Source organism: Crinia signifera, chromosome 7 (assembly GCF_055691185.1).
Source record: "Crinia signifera chromosome 7, ASM5569118v1, whole genome shotgun sequence".
In the NCBI taxonomy this organism is placed as follows: domain Eukaryota; kingdom Metazoa; phylum Chordata; class Amphibia; order Anura; family Myobatrachidae; genus Crinia; species Crinia signifera.
Genome location: NC_139223.1, coordinates 175,921,506 through 175,935,057, shown reverse-complemented (window position 1 = coordinate 175,935,057; position 13,552 = coordinate 175,921,506). Strand labels below are relative to the sequence as shown.

The 13,552-nt window shown below is 46.3% G+C and overlaps 1 protein-coding gene across 1 annotated transcript in view; it reads left to right on the top strand.

Moving 5' to 3' along the window:
• The window catches only part of CPS1 (carbamoyl-phosphate synthase 1), a 73,101-nt gene that overhangs the window by 38,978 nt on the left and 20,571 nt on the right, over positions 1-13,552 (top strand). Inside the window, exons 22-25 of the mRNA XM_083154475.1 lie at positions 779-920; positions 3,793-3,858; positions 4,197-4,260; positions 7,381-7,562. Of these exons, the coding sequence (XP_083010601.1) occupies positions 779-920; positions 3,793-3,858; positions 4,197-4,260; positions 7,381-7,562 (454 nt within the window). The remainder of the gene's footprint in view (positions 1-778; positions 921-3,792; positions 3,859-4,196; positions 4,261-7,380; positions 7,563-13,552) is intronic.

Sequence of the window (13,552 nt, the reverse complement as noted above, 5' to 3'; positions counted from 1 at the left end):
CTGCGTTCCCAGGGAAACACCTAGCATTTTCATGGGGACACCCATAAAACCCTGATTCTACTCCCCTTCCTTCCCTGCAAACGCCTCAATGAGTGTGATACTCACATAAGGCGTTCGCACAAGCGCAAAGCCCCCCACTCTCGAAAACGGGGCCGAATTGAATCAGCTTAGAAATACGTAGAAATAATAACTTGCCTATAAAATTGTACTGCAGCCGGCCTACTATTAGGCTGAGGAGCAGTCCCGCCTTATAGCAAAGCAACCAGACTTTTTTTAAACACTGTACATATCTATATATATAAAAGGCTAACTACTCCTCACCTCTATGAGGTTAAGTACTGCTAGCGACAACTAGAGTCAACTCTATGGACCAAATGACACCGTTGTGTGCTAAAAGATGTCAAAACAGAAAGTGAAAGCAATTTTTGCAGGGACACTGATCAGTTTCAAACTTGCTTAGTATGCAGAGAGAGAGCTGTGAAGACAGATTGGCGGTAGGAGCAGATAGGGACTGAAGGGTGGGGTGGAGAGATTGTAGGCAAAAAACTGTCACAGTGCAATGTGAAAGTAAAACTGTCACAGCTCAAAATGAAACTACATTGCAGAAGCTGTTATATGATAGGATTTTAACCAGTGATTATATATTATTCAGTAAATTCCAGTTTCAATAGATAATTATTATCTGATAAATGATAAGCTCTATTGGACCATCGCCATGTATGTAGCTGAAACATGTGCTGCAGTTTAGCCTAAAGAACCATCTAATGTTTCCCTTTAGTGAATCTTTACCGGACGAGACATTACAGAGAGCCAAGGAGATCGGGTTTTCTGACCGTTACATTGGGAAGTGCATGGGAATGACGGAACCTCAAACCAGAGAGTTTAGGCTTAAGAAGAATATCAAGCCTTGGGTGAAGCAGGTAAGAAAACTATAGAGCTCCAGATCCACGGTACATGTTTACAGCAACATGCAATTATGCCTGTGCCGATATAGCATCCCATTGTAGGGCAACTGTGCTGCCCCCCAGCAAGGTACAGTAATTAATAGAAAATCATCACCAACGGTCCTCATCTTCTATAGTTGCTATGTGGCCCATAAATGGCTAGTTATTCTAGTAATTTTTATAGTCAACACCAGTGGCGGAGAGGGGGAGCCACATCCACTGCCACCAACTGCCATTCCAAACTGACTCACTGGCAGTTGGTGGGTCTCGGACAAATAGAGTAGGTAGAGAAAAACCTTAAGTGCACTGGGTGACACTTTCAAAATATTTATTCAAAATAGACAAAATATAAAAGGATACGATAAAATTGACATCATAAGATTGAACAGAGTCCCTCCTTACCCAGCCAGAGTGGTGGAGCCAGGGATGGCATCAACAGAGTGTTTCCAAAAAGGGCTCACTCTGTAGGCTCCACAAGTTTCGTGCTGGGATAGATCCTTTATTATAGCTATTTGCAATCATGGACCAACGCGTTTCGAGTCAGTGGACTCTTTATCAAGGCTAATGGATTGCTGTTAAAGTTCCTTATTTATGGTAGAGAATGGAGGGAAAACGGAGGCGGGGAGAGTGCCGTAGTGTTGCTCCTCCCCCAAAGTCCGAGTAGTGCACACTTCCTAGTGTACACCACAATCCGGGCAGGGATGACGCGGCTTCCGGTTCAGGCACCTATCTGCCGTAAGTCAGCGTCAACGGTCAGCTGATGTAAACAAAGCCGGCTACTTAATAATCCCGGCGGAAGTGACGCGGCCTGTAGTTCCGATGCCAAGTCAACTCCACCACTCTGGCGGTGTAAGGAGGGACTCTGTTCAGTTGTATGAAGTCAATTTTATTGTATCATTTTATATTTTGTCTCTTTTGAATAAATATTTTTAAAGTATCACCCAGTGCGCTTAAGGTTTTTCTCTACCTACTCCATTTGTCCAATACTTTGGGTGTTTTGGGAAACACCAAGGAGAGAAACCTAGGCTGCAGGGGGGTGCGCAGGGAGACTCAAGCTCACTATTTCTTCCAAGTTGGTGGATCTCCCCATTTGAATTTTGAACTGTGTTGCGGCCCTACCGCTGGAGCCGCCACTGGCCGAAACTCAAGACTCAATTCTATATGTGTGTATTAATCTGGCTCTGATATTAGTCAGGGCCTCCGCAGCCAATGACCTCACAGCACCTCACTGGTGATCATGGAACATCAGGAGCTGACCTGGTTTACACGTGCAGCATCTGGCTATAAAGTGCTCACGTTGCTGCCATTTCCCCAGGTACTAACATTGGTTTGGGCTAATACTTTATGTTAAGGTCGACCTGGCAACATTCGGCACATGAAAAGGTCGACTTGCCTTTTTAAAAAAATTTTGGGGACTTTTTCATGTTTCACCATCCACCTGGACTCCAATTGGGAACAGTATTCACAGCCATGTGTGCGGGAGGAAATTGTTAGACATTCGCTGATCATCCAATGATTTCTACAGCGCTAGCAGATGTTAGGGTGGCCATACACACGCAGATTTATCTGCAGATCTGGCTGGTTGGAACAAAAACCTGGTTATGGATGAGAGCAAATGACAGTTGACCATTTGCTTGGAAATGCTGGAAAACAGACAAACTGTCACTCATCCATAACCATGTTTTTGTTCCAACCAGCCAGATCTGAAGATAAATCTTACTAGTGTATGGGCACCTTAAGTCACCTCTTATGAGCGCCCTGTGTGGGAAGTGGGTGGGCAGCTGACATCCTCTGCCTCTGCGTCACAGACAAATCACCATTGGAACGCTGGACATTCCCATGGGTGTGACCCCCTCGCTGCTGCCCCCCATCCACACTGCTATGTGCGAACGGAATGGCGAACTGGCAGTTGCCCATGCCTGCTCGCACCCAGCGTCTGCACATGAGCATATGCCAAACATCGCTCCCGAACACACAGAGGGCAGTATTCAATGAGCCTGATTCGCCATGTTTTTATGGCGAATTTGTGCTGTTTGGCGAATTTTTGACTAAAACGGTGAATCACCCTATTCAATGACCAGATGGCGAATACATTAGAAGGTTTTTTCGCCATGATTCACCGAGTAGCAATCGCTATCTTTTTATGGTGAAGTGGAATGTGAACTTTTAAAATAAAGTGTTTTGTTTTTTACATTTGGTGTAAAAAAATCAGGAATTTTATTCTGAGGAGGGGCATGCTATTTTTATTCATGTGCTGTAAGCACATGAATATATATTTAATTAAAAAAAATATATATTTTTTTTTACACAGCAGCCAGCAGGGGGCGCCGGAGCCGAGCCGCTCATTAGATATTCATATATTCACTGCACCCGATCGTTACATATGCACGATCGGGTGTAGTGAATATACCCGGTCCCCTGCTGGCACCCCCGGGGGGCAGCCTGTGCTGCCTGGCACCCGGGGAGCCCACCTTCCCCCCACATACGCTCTGGGGCAGGCAGAGAGACTTCCATCTCCCTGCCACCGTTCTCAGGCTCCCTGCGGCGTTCGCCGCAGGAGCTCATATTCGCCGGTCAGGGGCAGCGAGCCCCTGACTCGTTGAATACCGGAGCCGGCGAGGCTCCGGAACGTGGCGAATGTGCAGCGAATCCTAAACAGGATTCGCTGCACCTCGCCGGTATTCACATTGAATACCGCCCAGAGGAGCAAACAAACTGGAATAACCCTCTGTGTGTGAGGTTATTCTGAAGTGTGGCTGATTTATACACAGCCCATGGAATCATGTACAGATATATCTATTACAGTAATTCCGTCTATCTTTTATAAATGTCAATCTTGCCTCTACAGATTGATACGTTGGCTGCGGAGTACCCAGCAATAACAAACTACCTCTACCTCACCTACAATGGGCAGGTAAGACCAGCTCTGTATATGTATGTGCAAGTCTTCCATATCCACTCAGGGACAAGTCTGAAGTTACATAACGTGTATTCATATACTCAGCAAAACTCAAATACATTGGAATATACTGCAAGGTTATGAGTCCAAACACACTTGCACATCAGGGTTATAATGCACCACAGAGCTTACAATCTACTGCTGAGCCTGAGTACACTTGTCTCCTGAAGGCGTATAACTATAATGGGAACATACTGTAGGGCTTGATGAAACCGATCCCAGGAAATATACTGACCATGTTTTTTGTCCATGTCCGTCTCTATGGCTAACGCAGGGTTCTCATTGCCTCCTAGGAGCATGATATAAAGTTTGATGACCATGGGATGATGGTTCTAGGCTGTGGCCCATACCATATAGGTAATGTCTGAGTCGTTTAATTTTATATAATAATTAGTTCATAAAAAAACATAATGACTGCAGTAAGTACAGTGCACATTAGGGGTCAGATGTAATGGGATGCGAGTCCGGTGGTATGTTGGCCAAACTCAAGGTTAGGAGTAGGGTAGTATGTGCGGAGATTGGGTGAAGGGATAGGAGTAGTGTAGTGTGTGTGGGGAGTGGGTGAAGAGTTAGGGATAGTGTAGTGTGTGTGAGGATTGTGCGAAGGGTTATCAGTAGTGTAGTGTGTGTGGGGAGTGGGTAAAGGGTTAACAGTAGTGTAGTGTGGAAAGAAATAATATTGAAGGCGCTTGACTCCGATGATGATGGATTGAACGGGGGAAAAGAATATATAGGACAATATGTCAGTGGACTCTTGTTCAGAACCGTAACCAGGGCCGGCGCCACCACTAGGCATTTGCCTAGGGCGCCGGCCACTGGAGGGCGGCATTTTGCGCCCCCCCCCCCCCCGTGCCGCCCGGGTACCTGTCCTGCGGCGCTGTGTATTTAAAGCTGGCGGCGGAGGCAGCGGGGGTCCCTGCAGTCCATTAGAAATAACGAGCGCTATCCGCCGGGCTATGCGGAAGCGCTTCTGTTGTGAAAAAACTGGCAGCACGGCGCACGCTGATCTCAGCCAATCAGCGTGCTGCCAGTGTTTTCACAACAGAAGCGCTTCCGCATAGCCCGGCGGATAGCGCTTGTTATTTCTAATGGACTGCAGGGACCCCCGCTGCCTCCGCCGCCAGCTTTAAATACACAGCGCCGCAGGACAGGTACCCCCCTCCCCCGGACAGCGCCGCAGGACAGGTACCCCGGCACCGGGGCGCCCCCACCCCGACTCGCCTGGGGCGCTCCGGTGCCTTGCACCGGCCCTGACCGTAACTGTATCAATCCACAAGATAAGGTGGCAAGGATGCGTACTTTTTACTCACAATTGGAGTGGTGTATGGACTCCTATCTTGTGGATTGATACAGTTACGGTTCTGAACAAGAGTCCACTGACATATTGTCCTATATATTCTTTCCCCCCGTTCAATCCATCATCATCGGAGTCAAGCGCCTTCAATATTATTTCTTTCCACAAATTTGACAAAATGAGAAAACTGCAGTGAATCTCCATCAATATTGTGGCAGCAGGGACTCCGTGATTGCGCCTTGGGACTTTTCTATACCTTTTTTGAGTAGTGTAGTGTGTGCGGAGATTGGGTGAAGGGTTAGGGGTAGTGTGTGCGGGCAGTGGGCGAAGGGTTATCAGTAGTGTAGTGTGTGTGGGGATTGGGTGAAGGGTTAGGAGTAGTGTAGTGTGTGTGGGGAGTGGGCAAAGTGTTATGTGTAGTGTGTGCGGGGATTGGGTGAAGGGTTAGTGTAGTGTGTGTGGGGAGTGGGTGAGGGGTTATCAGTAGTGTAGTGTGTGTGGGGATTGGGTGAAGGGTTAGGGGTAGTGTAGTGTGTGGGGAGTGGGTGAAGGGTTATCTGTAGTGTAGTGTGTGCGGGGAGTGGGCGAAGGGTTAGGGGAAGTGTAGTGTGTGTGGGGAGTGGGCGAAGGGTTATCTGTAGTGTAGTGTGTGCGGGGATTGGGTGAAGGTTTAGGGGAAGTGTAGTGTGTGAAGGGAGCGGGCAAAGACTTAGGAGTAGTGTAGGGTCAATGGAGTGTGTGCAGGGAGTGGTTGAAGCGTTAGGGTAGTGAAGTGTGGGTGAGGAGCGGGTAAAAAGGTTTGGGGCAGTGTTTTGCATGCAGGGAGCGGGTGAAGAGTAGGGTGTGTGTGGGGAGTGGCGTTACTATAAATAATGGCCGCCACCACTGGGAAAAGTTTTAGATGCATGGTACCAGTGTCTGTAGTATCCTTCCCAAAATGGCCACTGCCTCCTCAAGGATCCATAACTATACTTGTCTGCAGTCCAAGCAGTGGTAGCAATAGCCCCCACAAGTCACCCAGTGTATATTGCTCCAACAATGAGGGGTAGTGAAGTTTAGTGCATGTGGGGAATGGGTCTAGGGTTAAGAAGTGTACACACAGTGTGATTAACCATCCCGATTCGATCAGAATCGAATCACACAGCGCCATGTACACATTGGATTTGGACTATATGGTCTTGCCTGCAGTCTATTTTTCTATTCGATTTCGATGCTGCACATCGTGATTGAATTGAAAGCGTTCAATTTTGCTTCTTTAAGCAAAATCGAAGTGAAAAATAGACTACATCGAACCGCGTGTACACCCTATTAGTGTACTTTGTGTTTGGAGTGGATGCAGTGTTAAAGGAAGTATAGTTTAGTGTGTGTGTGGGGGGGGGGGGGAGTGGCTGCAGTTAGGGGTCGTGTAGTGCAGGAAGCAGCTGCAGGGTCAATGCAGTGTGTACGGGCATGGGTGCAGGGTAAGGGATAATGTAGTGTGTGTGGGAACTGAGTGCAGGACAGTGGTATAACAAGAAATTTTCCGCCCCTCTGCTAAAAACGTTACTGACGCCCCCTCCATACAGTAATTATAATTGTTTTACCTACATGCTCATTTTCAGGGATTTCATGCACACAGACGCACCAGTGTCCTGGAATATAGTACTACCGTGTAACGGTATATGCGCAGCACATCCCTGACAGACACTAGAGGTCTCTCTAGTACCTCTAGCATCAGTCTCCTCCAATTGAGCAGGTGGTGCTGGGAGTGATCCAATTGTGTCCCTCACAGTAGGGAAGTGCGATAGAAACCCATGGGCTTCTATAGGGAACAGCCATCTAAAGATAGCATTTGCTGACGAATCCAAGCCCCGGAGTCTATCTACATTCTGGGGCTTTGTAAATATGCGGTAAGTGGCCAATCCTGTGTGTTACCAAGAGTAAGAGCATCAGAACTATATAGAAAACTTTAATATTTAATGCCTTGGTTAAAACAATGGGCCAGATGCACTAAGCTTCAAAAGTGATAAAATGGAGAGTGATAAACAATCAACCAATCAGCTCCTACCTGTCACTTTTCAAACCCAGCCTGTGCATGGCAGATGGGAGCTGATTGGCTGGCTGTATATCACTTTCCATTTTATCATTTAATGTGTCTTTTTCCACTATGACCCACTGACCCCCTTCCTTCCTTCTTGGTGCAGGCAGCAGTGTTGAGTTTGATTGGTGCGCAGTTTCCAGCATTCGCACATTGCGCCAGCTCGGCAAGAAGACTGTGGTGCTCAACTGCAACCCGGAGACCGTCAGCACAGACTTCGATGAATGTGACAAACTTTACTTTGAGGAGCTGACACAGGAAAGGATCTTAGATGTGTTCCAACAGGAGGTGAGTGCCCCAAGTCCTGACATCCTAAAGCTGCTGGTGAGACTCGTACTGCTGCAATTATATATATTATAACATGCTGGCCTACACGCAGAGCCGCCACTAGAATTGGTGGGGCCCGGGACTGACCTACAGTCCGGGCCCCCAGCGGCACAGTGCCCTACATTACCACCCGCAACCCCCCTGCGCAACCCGTACCTACCAGCACCCCGCCTACCCCATCGCTCCTTCAGCCTCCCCCCACCGTTGGTCAGGTCTGGACTCCGGAACGTCAGTGCGCGCACTGCTGTGCAGCCTGCAGAGCGCCAAGCCCCTCTGTGTCCTAGGCTCGGTGCTCTGCAGGCTGCACTGTGCGTGCCTGGCTGGGGGGCCACCGGTGCCAGGAGAGGGAGGCGGTGTGCGGGTGCCCAGGGGGGGGGGGGGTGGCACCGCTGTGGGCAGCTGCCCTTGCCCCTCCAGAGGCTGGGGCCCGGGACAGCTGTACCCAGGGCACCCCCTGTCGCCGGTCCTTCCTACACGGCACATGGTCACCGTTTAATTACACAACTGGCCCGGTAACATCAACATGTTCTATCTCATAGTGGAGTATGAGTAATATATATCAAAATAATACAAGGCCATTATATAATTCCTTGAACCCCTTACCTCAGTGGCGGATTCAATCCTTAGGGCTCCAGCTCTCACGAGTACAGACGCATAGTACTACATGTATCCTGCTCCATTATTCTGAGGCCATACAATCTGTAATACATTTAAGATCTGTGGTGACATGAAGTAAATGATGGGGAGAGGCAGAAGGTGATGAGGCAGTGGGTGAAGGTCAAAGGGTGGTAGTCAGTGCGTGACAGGAAGAGAGCAATGGAGAGGCAGTGGGTGACAGGTACAGTATATGCAGTATGAAGGTTTGTGGATCAATTGGTCACCAGCAAGTTGTTAGACTGTCATTAGGTTAACATGCATTTAGGTTGACATGTGTCTAGGTCGACATGCAGGAAGTTCGACATGAGTCTAGGTCGACATGCAGGAAGTTCGACATGAGTCTAGGTCGACATGCGTTAGGTCGACAGTGTCATTAGGTCGATATGGGTTAGGTCAACAGTCAAAAGGTCGACATGGGGTTTTCAGTTTTTTTACCCGAATGTCGACACAGTCAACACAGGTTAAAGTGCACCGCATCCCCTCACATGGCTTGCTACGCTCGGCACACTATTTTATTCTCCCACCACGCCCTAATGGATGGTAGAGCATGAAATACCGCCTGTCGGCACATGTTGGCTTAGAAAACAGTGAAAAACCCCATGTTGACCTTTTGACTGTTGACCTAACCCATGTCGGCCGACCCTGTTGAACTAACCCGTGTCGACCTAGACTCATGTCGAACTTCCTGCATGTCGACCTAAATCCATGTCGACCTAATGACTGTCCAACAACTAGCTGGTGACCCAATGACCATATCCCTTAGAAAGATTCACAGTGGGTGATAGGGAGAGGGCAATGGGTGATAGGTAAAGGCAGTGGGTGATAGGGAGAGGGCAATGGGTGATAGGTATAGGCAGTGGGTGATAGGTAGAAGGCAATGGGTGAAAGGTAAAGGCAGTGGGTGATAGGGAGAGGGCAATGGGTGATAGGTAAAGGCAGTGGGTGATAGGGAGAGGGCAATGGGTGATAGGTAAAGGCAGTGGGTGATAGGTAGAGGGCAATGGGTGAAACTTAAAGGCAGTGGGTGATAGGGAGAGGGCAATGGGTGATAGGTAAAGGTAGTGGGTGATAGGGAGAGGGCAATGGGTGATAGGTATAGGCAGTGGGTAACAGAGAGGATGACAGGTATATGCAGCTGGTGGCACGGAGAAGTACTGGGTAATAGGGAGATAGTGGGTGACGGATTGGCTGTGACAATAAGAGGATGATGGATAGTGGGTGCCAGAGAGAGAGGGTGACAGGTATAGGGAGTTGGTAACAGAAATAGGCAGCCGGTAATGGGGATATGGTGACTTTTGGGGATGTGTTCAGTTTGAGAGACTCTTTCTTGGACAAGAGACTTTAGGTAACAAAGAGCCTATATTTTCAGGCATTGCTGAGAGGGTGGCATGTAAGCTGGAGAAAATATTCATTCCCCACCTCTCACACAAACGCATTTTAAATATGTTTTGAAGCGTGCTAATAAAAGAGAACACACTCAAATTCAAATTGACCTGTTTCAGATAGACAGTTTAAGATTGTTTGATGCATCAGCTTGCAAATGCATTTCCTTTGAAGAATGCTGCTGTTCAAAAGATCTGAAGGTTCCTGAAAAGGAAAGAGCATTTCTGAGTGACCAACGGACGGAACGGAAAATGTTTATCGGTTCCGTAGACAGTATTGAAACCATGAAACTTCAACAGAGAGCTCTTATTAAGGCGAATGACTCTCTTCGCTATGAAAGCAAGTCTTTTCCCATGCCACAATCAATCACAATACACGAGAATCTCCCAGTTTCAGATGAGACTAAAACTGCACCCATTAATGAGGATGACTTGTATCGTCCAGGTAGAAGTAAAGCAATGGGAAATTCTTCTCAATTGCGAGTAGAATTAAAGAATACAGCATTAATCAGTCAAAGATTTGGTGTATCTGACCGAGCTTCTGCTGCTATTGCAAGTGGAGATCTACAAGACGTTGGTCTCATATCTGAGGATAAGACAATGGTCATTGACTCGGGCTAAGAGTAAAGTAAGGCAGATCTTACAAAGCACCCCAACATCTGAAGGTGCCCATACACGTTACAATTATTGTATACAATATTGTATACAATATCGCATCTCATCCGATCTCGGTTTTGCGATGACATCAGATGAGATGAGATCTAGTACAAAAAGTATGTGCAGCACGTACTTTTTGTACTAGATCTCATCTCATTTGATGTCATCGCAAAACCCAGATCGGATGAGATGCGATATTGTATACAATATTGTATACAATAATTGTAATGTGTATGGGCACCTTTACAAACAAAATAAAGTTCTGGGACTTTATTTTGATGGTCGCCATCATAAATCCCTAGTCAAAGAAAAGCAGGGGCTATGTACTACCAAAAAACATTAGTTAAAGACCACTATTCCCTTGTAAAAGAGCCCGGTTCAGAATATTTGGGACACACAACTCCTGATTCTGGAAGTTCCTTAACCCCTTACCGACGCAGCCTGTTTTTGCCTTCCTGACAGAGCCCTTTTTTTCAAATCTGACATGTATCACTTAAGTGGGGATAACTTTTTTTTGCTTTTACTTATCCCAGTGATTTTGAGATTGTTTTCCCGTGACACATTGTACTTTAAATTAGTGGTAAATTTTGGTCGATACAGGTTTTTTTTTTTTTGTGAAAAATACCAAAATGTCGTAAAAAAAATTGAACATTTTGCAATTTGCAAAATGTTAAATTTTCTGCTTGTGAGACAAATAATCATACCACTCAAAATAGTTAATAACTAACATAGACCATATCTAAACTTTATTATTACATCATTATTTCAACCTCCTTTAATTTTTTTGGACACTAGGGGGCAGCAGAGTCAAAATTTTGACACATAACACAGTAAACGCTGCTTTTGGCTGTTCACGTTTGAACAGCCAATCGCAGCGATCGCCGATGGCGGGGGGCATCGCTGCCCCCCCTGGGCAATGAGGGAAGATGTCTGCTGTCAGGGACAGCAGACATCGTCCCTCTGTCACCGCGTCTATAGACGCGGTGACAGTTTAAAGTCATGACGTACATTTACGTCATGTGTCGGGAAGTACATCCCGACCATGACGTAAATGTACGTCAAATGTCGGGAAGGGGTTAAATATCTCGGAGTCTATTTTTTCCTATATTTCTGCGAGGAGCCCTGAGATACTTGAAAGTCTCCAAGTTCTTGGTTCCGATGGCACCGTTGTGAATACATTCGCCGTATTGAGTTGAAGGTTGGAAGTCCCCTTCAGTGGGTCATTTGTCTTAAACACCTAAATGAACTACCGCTGAGACACTCTTTTGAAAGTATTGAGGGAACAACTTCGGGTCCGAATTCACATACTGGTGTCATAGGGAAAAAAATCCAGACCTGTAAAACTCTACCTGTTATTTATTTCGAAAAAATAGACACAGAAATACCAGATATTGATATTGCAGTAGAATTGGGTTTTGCACTTGCGCTGCCAAAGCTGGGTTAATCACCTGCGAACCACGCTGGACAGAAGGACACCTGGGCACACTTCAAATAATGTAGCAAAATTTTATATAAGAAAAGACATATTATAATAATTCACATATACATAAAAAATACATAAAAAATATATATATACGTAAATAAAGGCAGATACCGTATATCAAAGAAACGGGTTACTCATATGCAAATGAGGCCCTGGAGTAAGAATGGGTTAAAAGTAGCCACCAAACCGTCTTGAAAAAGTTCCCGTTGCTAGGGAACGAAACGCGTCGACGTCACATCCACCAGTACGCCAACCCACGTGTGAGGTCACGCTTACGGGATCACTGAGCCAGCACCACGACCAGTCTACCCCGGCTCTAACCGCAGCCTTCCCCAAACGTATACAGCCGCAGACACCAGCTAGCCGGCTCCACGGCTGCACTTTGGAATACAAAACAAGGACGCCAGCAACCCTCTGCAGCGGGTCGAGCCACTCGTCATCTGGGCTCCCCGCCCCTCCATCTCCAAACATCAAGGAGGGTGAGCATAATCTTAAGGAGACTCTGCGCTACCTGACACTTTCCACCTGGCGTTACATGCGCTAACCAGGCACCCCGCATTGAGCTCCTACCTAACAGCTTTCAAAGTATTTCTGGCTTCTACCTTGTCTTATTCCATTAACCCTTCCACCCTCTGCTACTAACAGTCGGGCTGGTGCTTATTGCTTACTAACAGAGACTGTGCTTTTGAAATCACGATTAACCATTTAGTATGTGACCCACCCGTTGTTGGCTACTTTTAACCCATTCTTACTCCAGGGCCTCATTTGCATATGAGTAACCCGTTTCTTTGATATACGGTATCTGCCTTTATTTATGTATATATATATTTTTTATGTAATTTTTATGTATATGTGAATTATTATAATATGTCTTTTCTTATATAACATTTTGCTACATTATTTGAAGTGTGCCCAGGTGTCCTGTCCAGTGTGGTTCGCAGGTGATTAACCCAGCTTTGGCAGCGCAAGTGCAAAACCCAATTCTCTTGTTTAACTTTCAGTGAGTTACCAGCAGACTCACTTGCCCCTGCTGCAGCCAAACCTGGAGAACTTTTTATAATTCTGACTGAATATCCACTTGATTCACTCAAGCGCCAGGCTCTGCGGGTTATGGAGATCTCCTAGGAGCTCCCTCCACACCCACAGATCTTTTTTTGCTTCCATTGATATTGCAGTGCTTAGTAAAGATCAACAATACTTCCTTCAAATAGTAAATGCAATTAAATCTGGAGTTTTCCCCTCTGATCTCTCATACAAATATCCAGGACCCCTTAACTTAAACCGTTGGTTGACCACTGGAAACAGAATTCTAAGACTATATGTAGCAACAAAAAAAACATCCGCTAATCTCAAAGTTTTGGCCAATTATGTCATGAAAGTTTATGCAACATAGTCCAACATTGTTTAAAGGATGGATCCAGAAACCTACATTTCCTCATTTGCAAATCTCGTTATTTACCCCAAAAAATACTTACAAATAATTGATCCTGTCATTGCGAGAAATGCCTTTTTTGCAGCTCCAGAAAATCTTCTCCTTAGCATGCTCACAGATGCAAGGACAGAAATCAGAAAAATCGTTCTTCAGAGAATAATAAAGGCAAGTTGAGGCAAGGGCCATCTTTTCGTATGGGCTTAATGGGCATTTTCCCAGGGGCCCCAGGTGTAAAATGGCCCTATGCTGATAGCTGAGGATCCCCTTTTTCCAGGGATACCAGAATTTTGAAAATCGGCCCTGGGGAACTGGAGATATCCAACTTCAAAGCAGCAGTCCA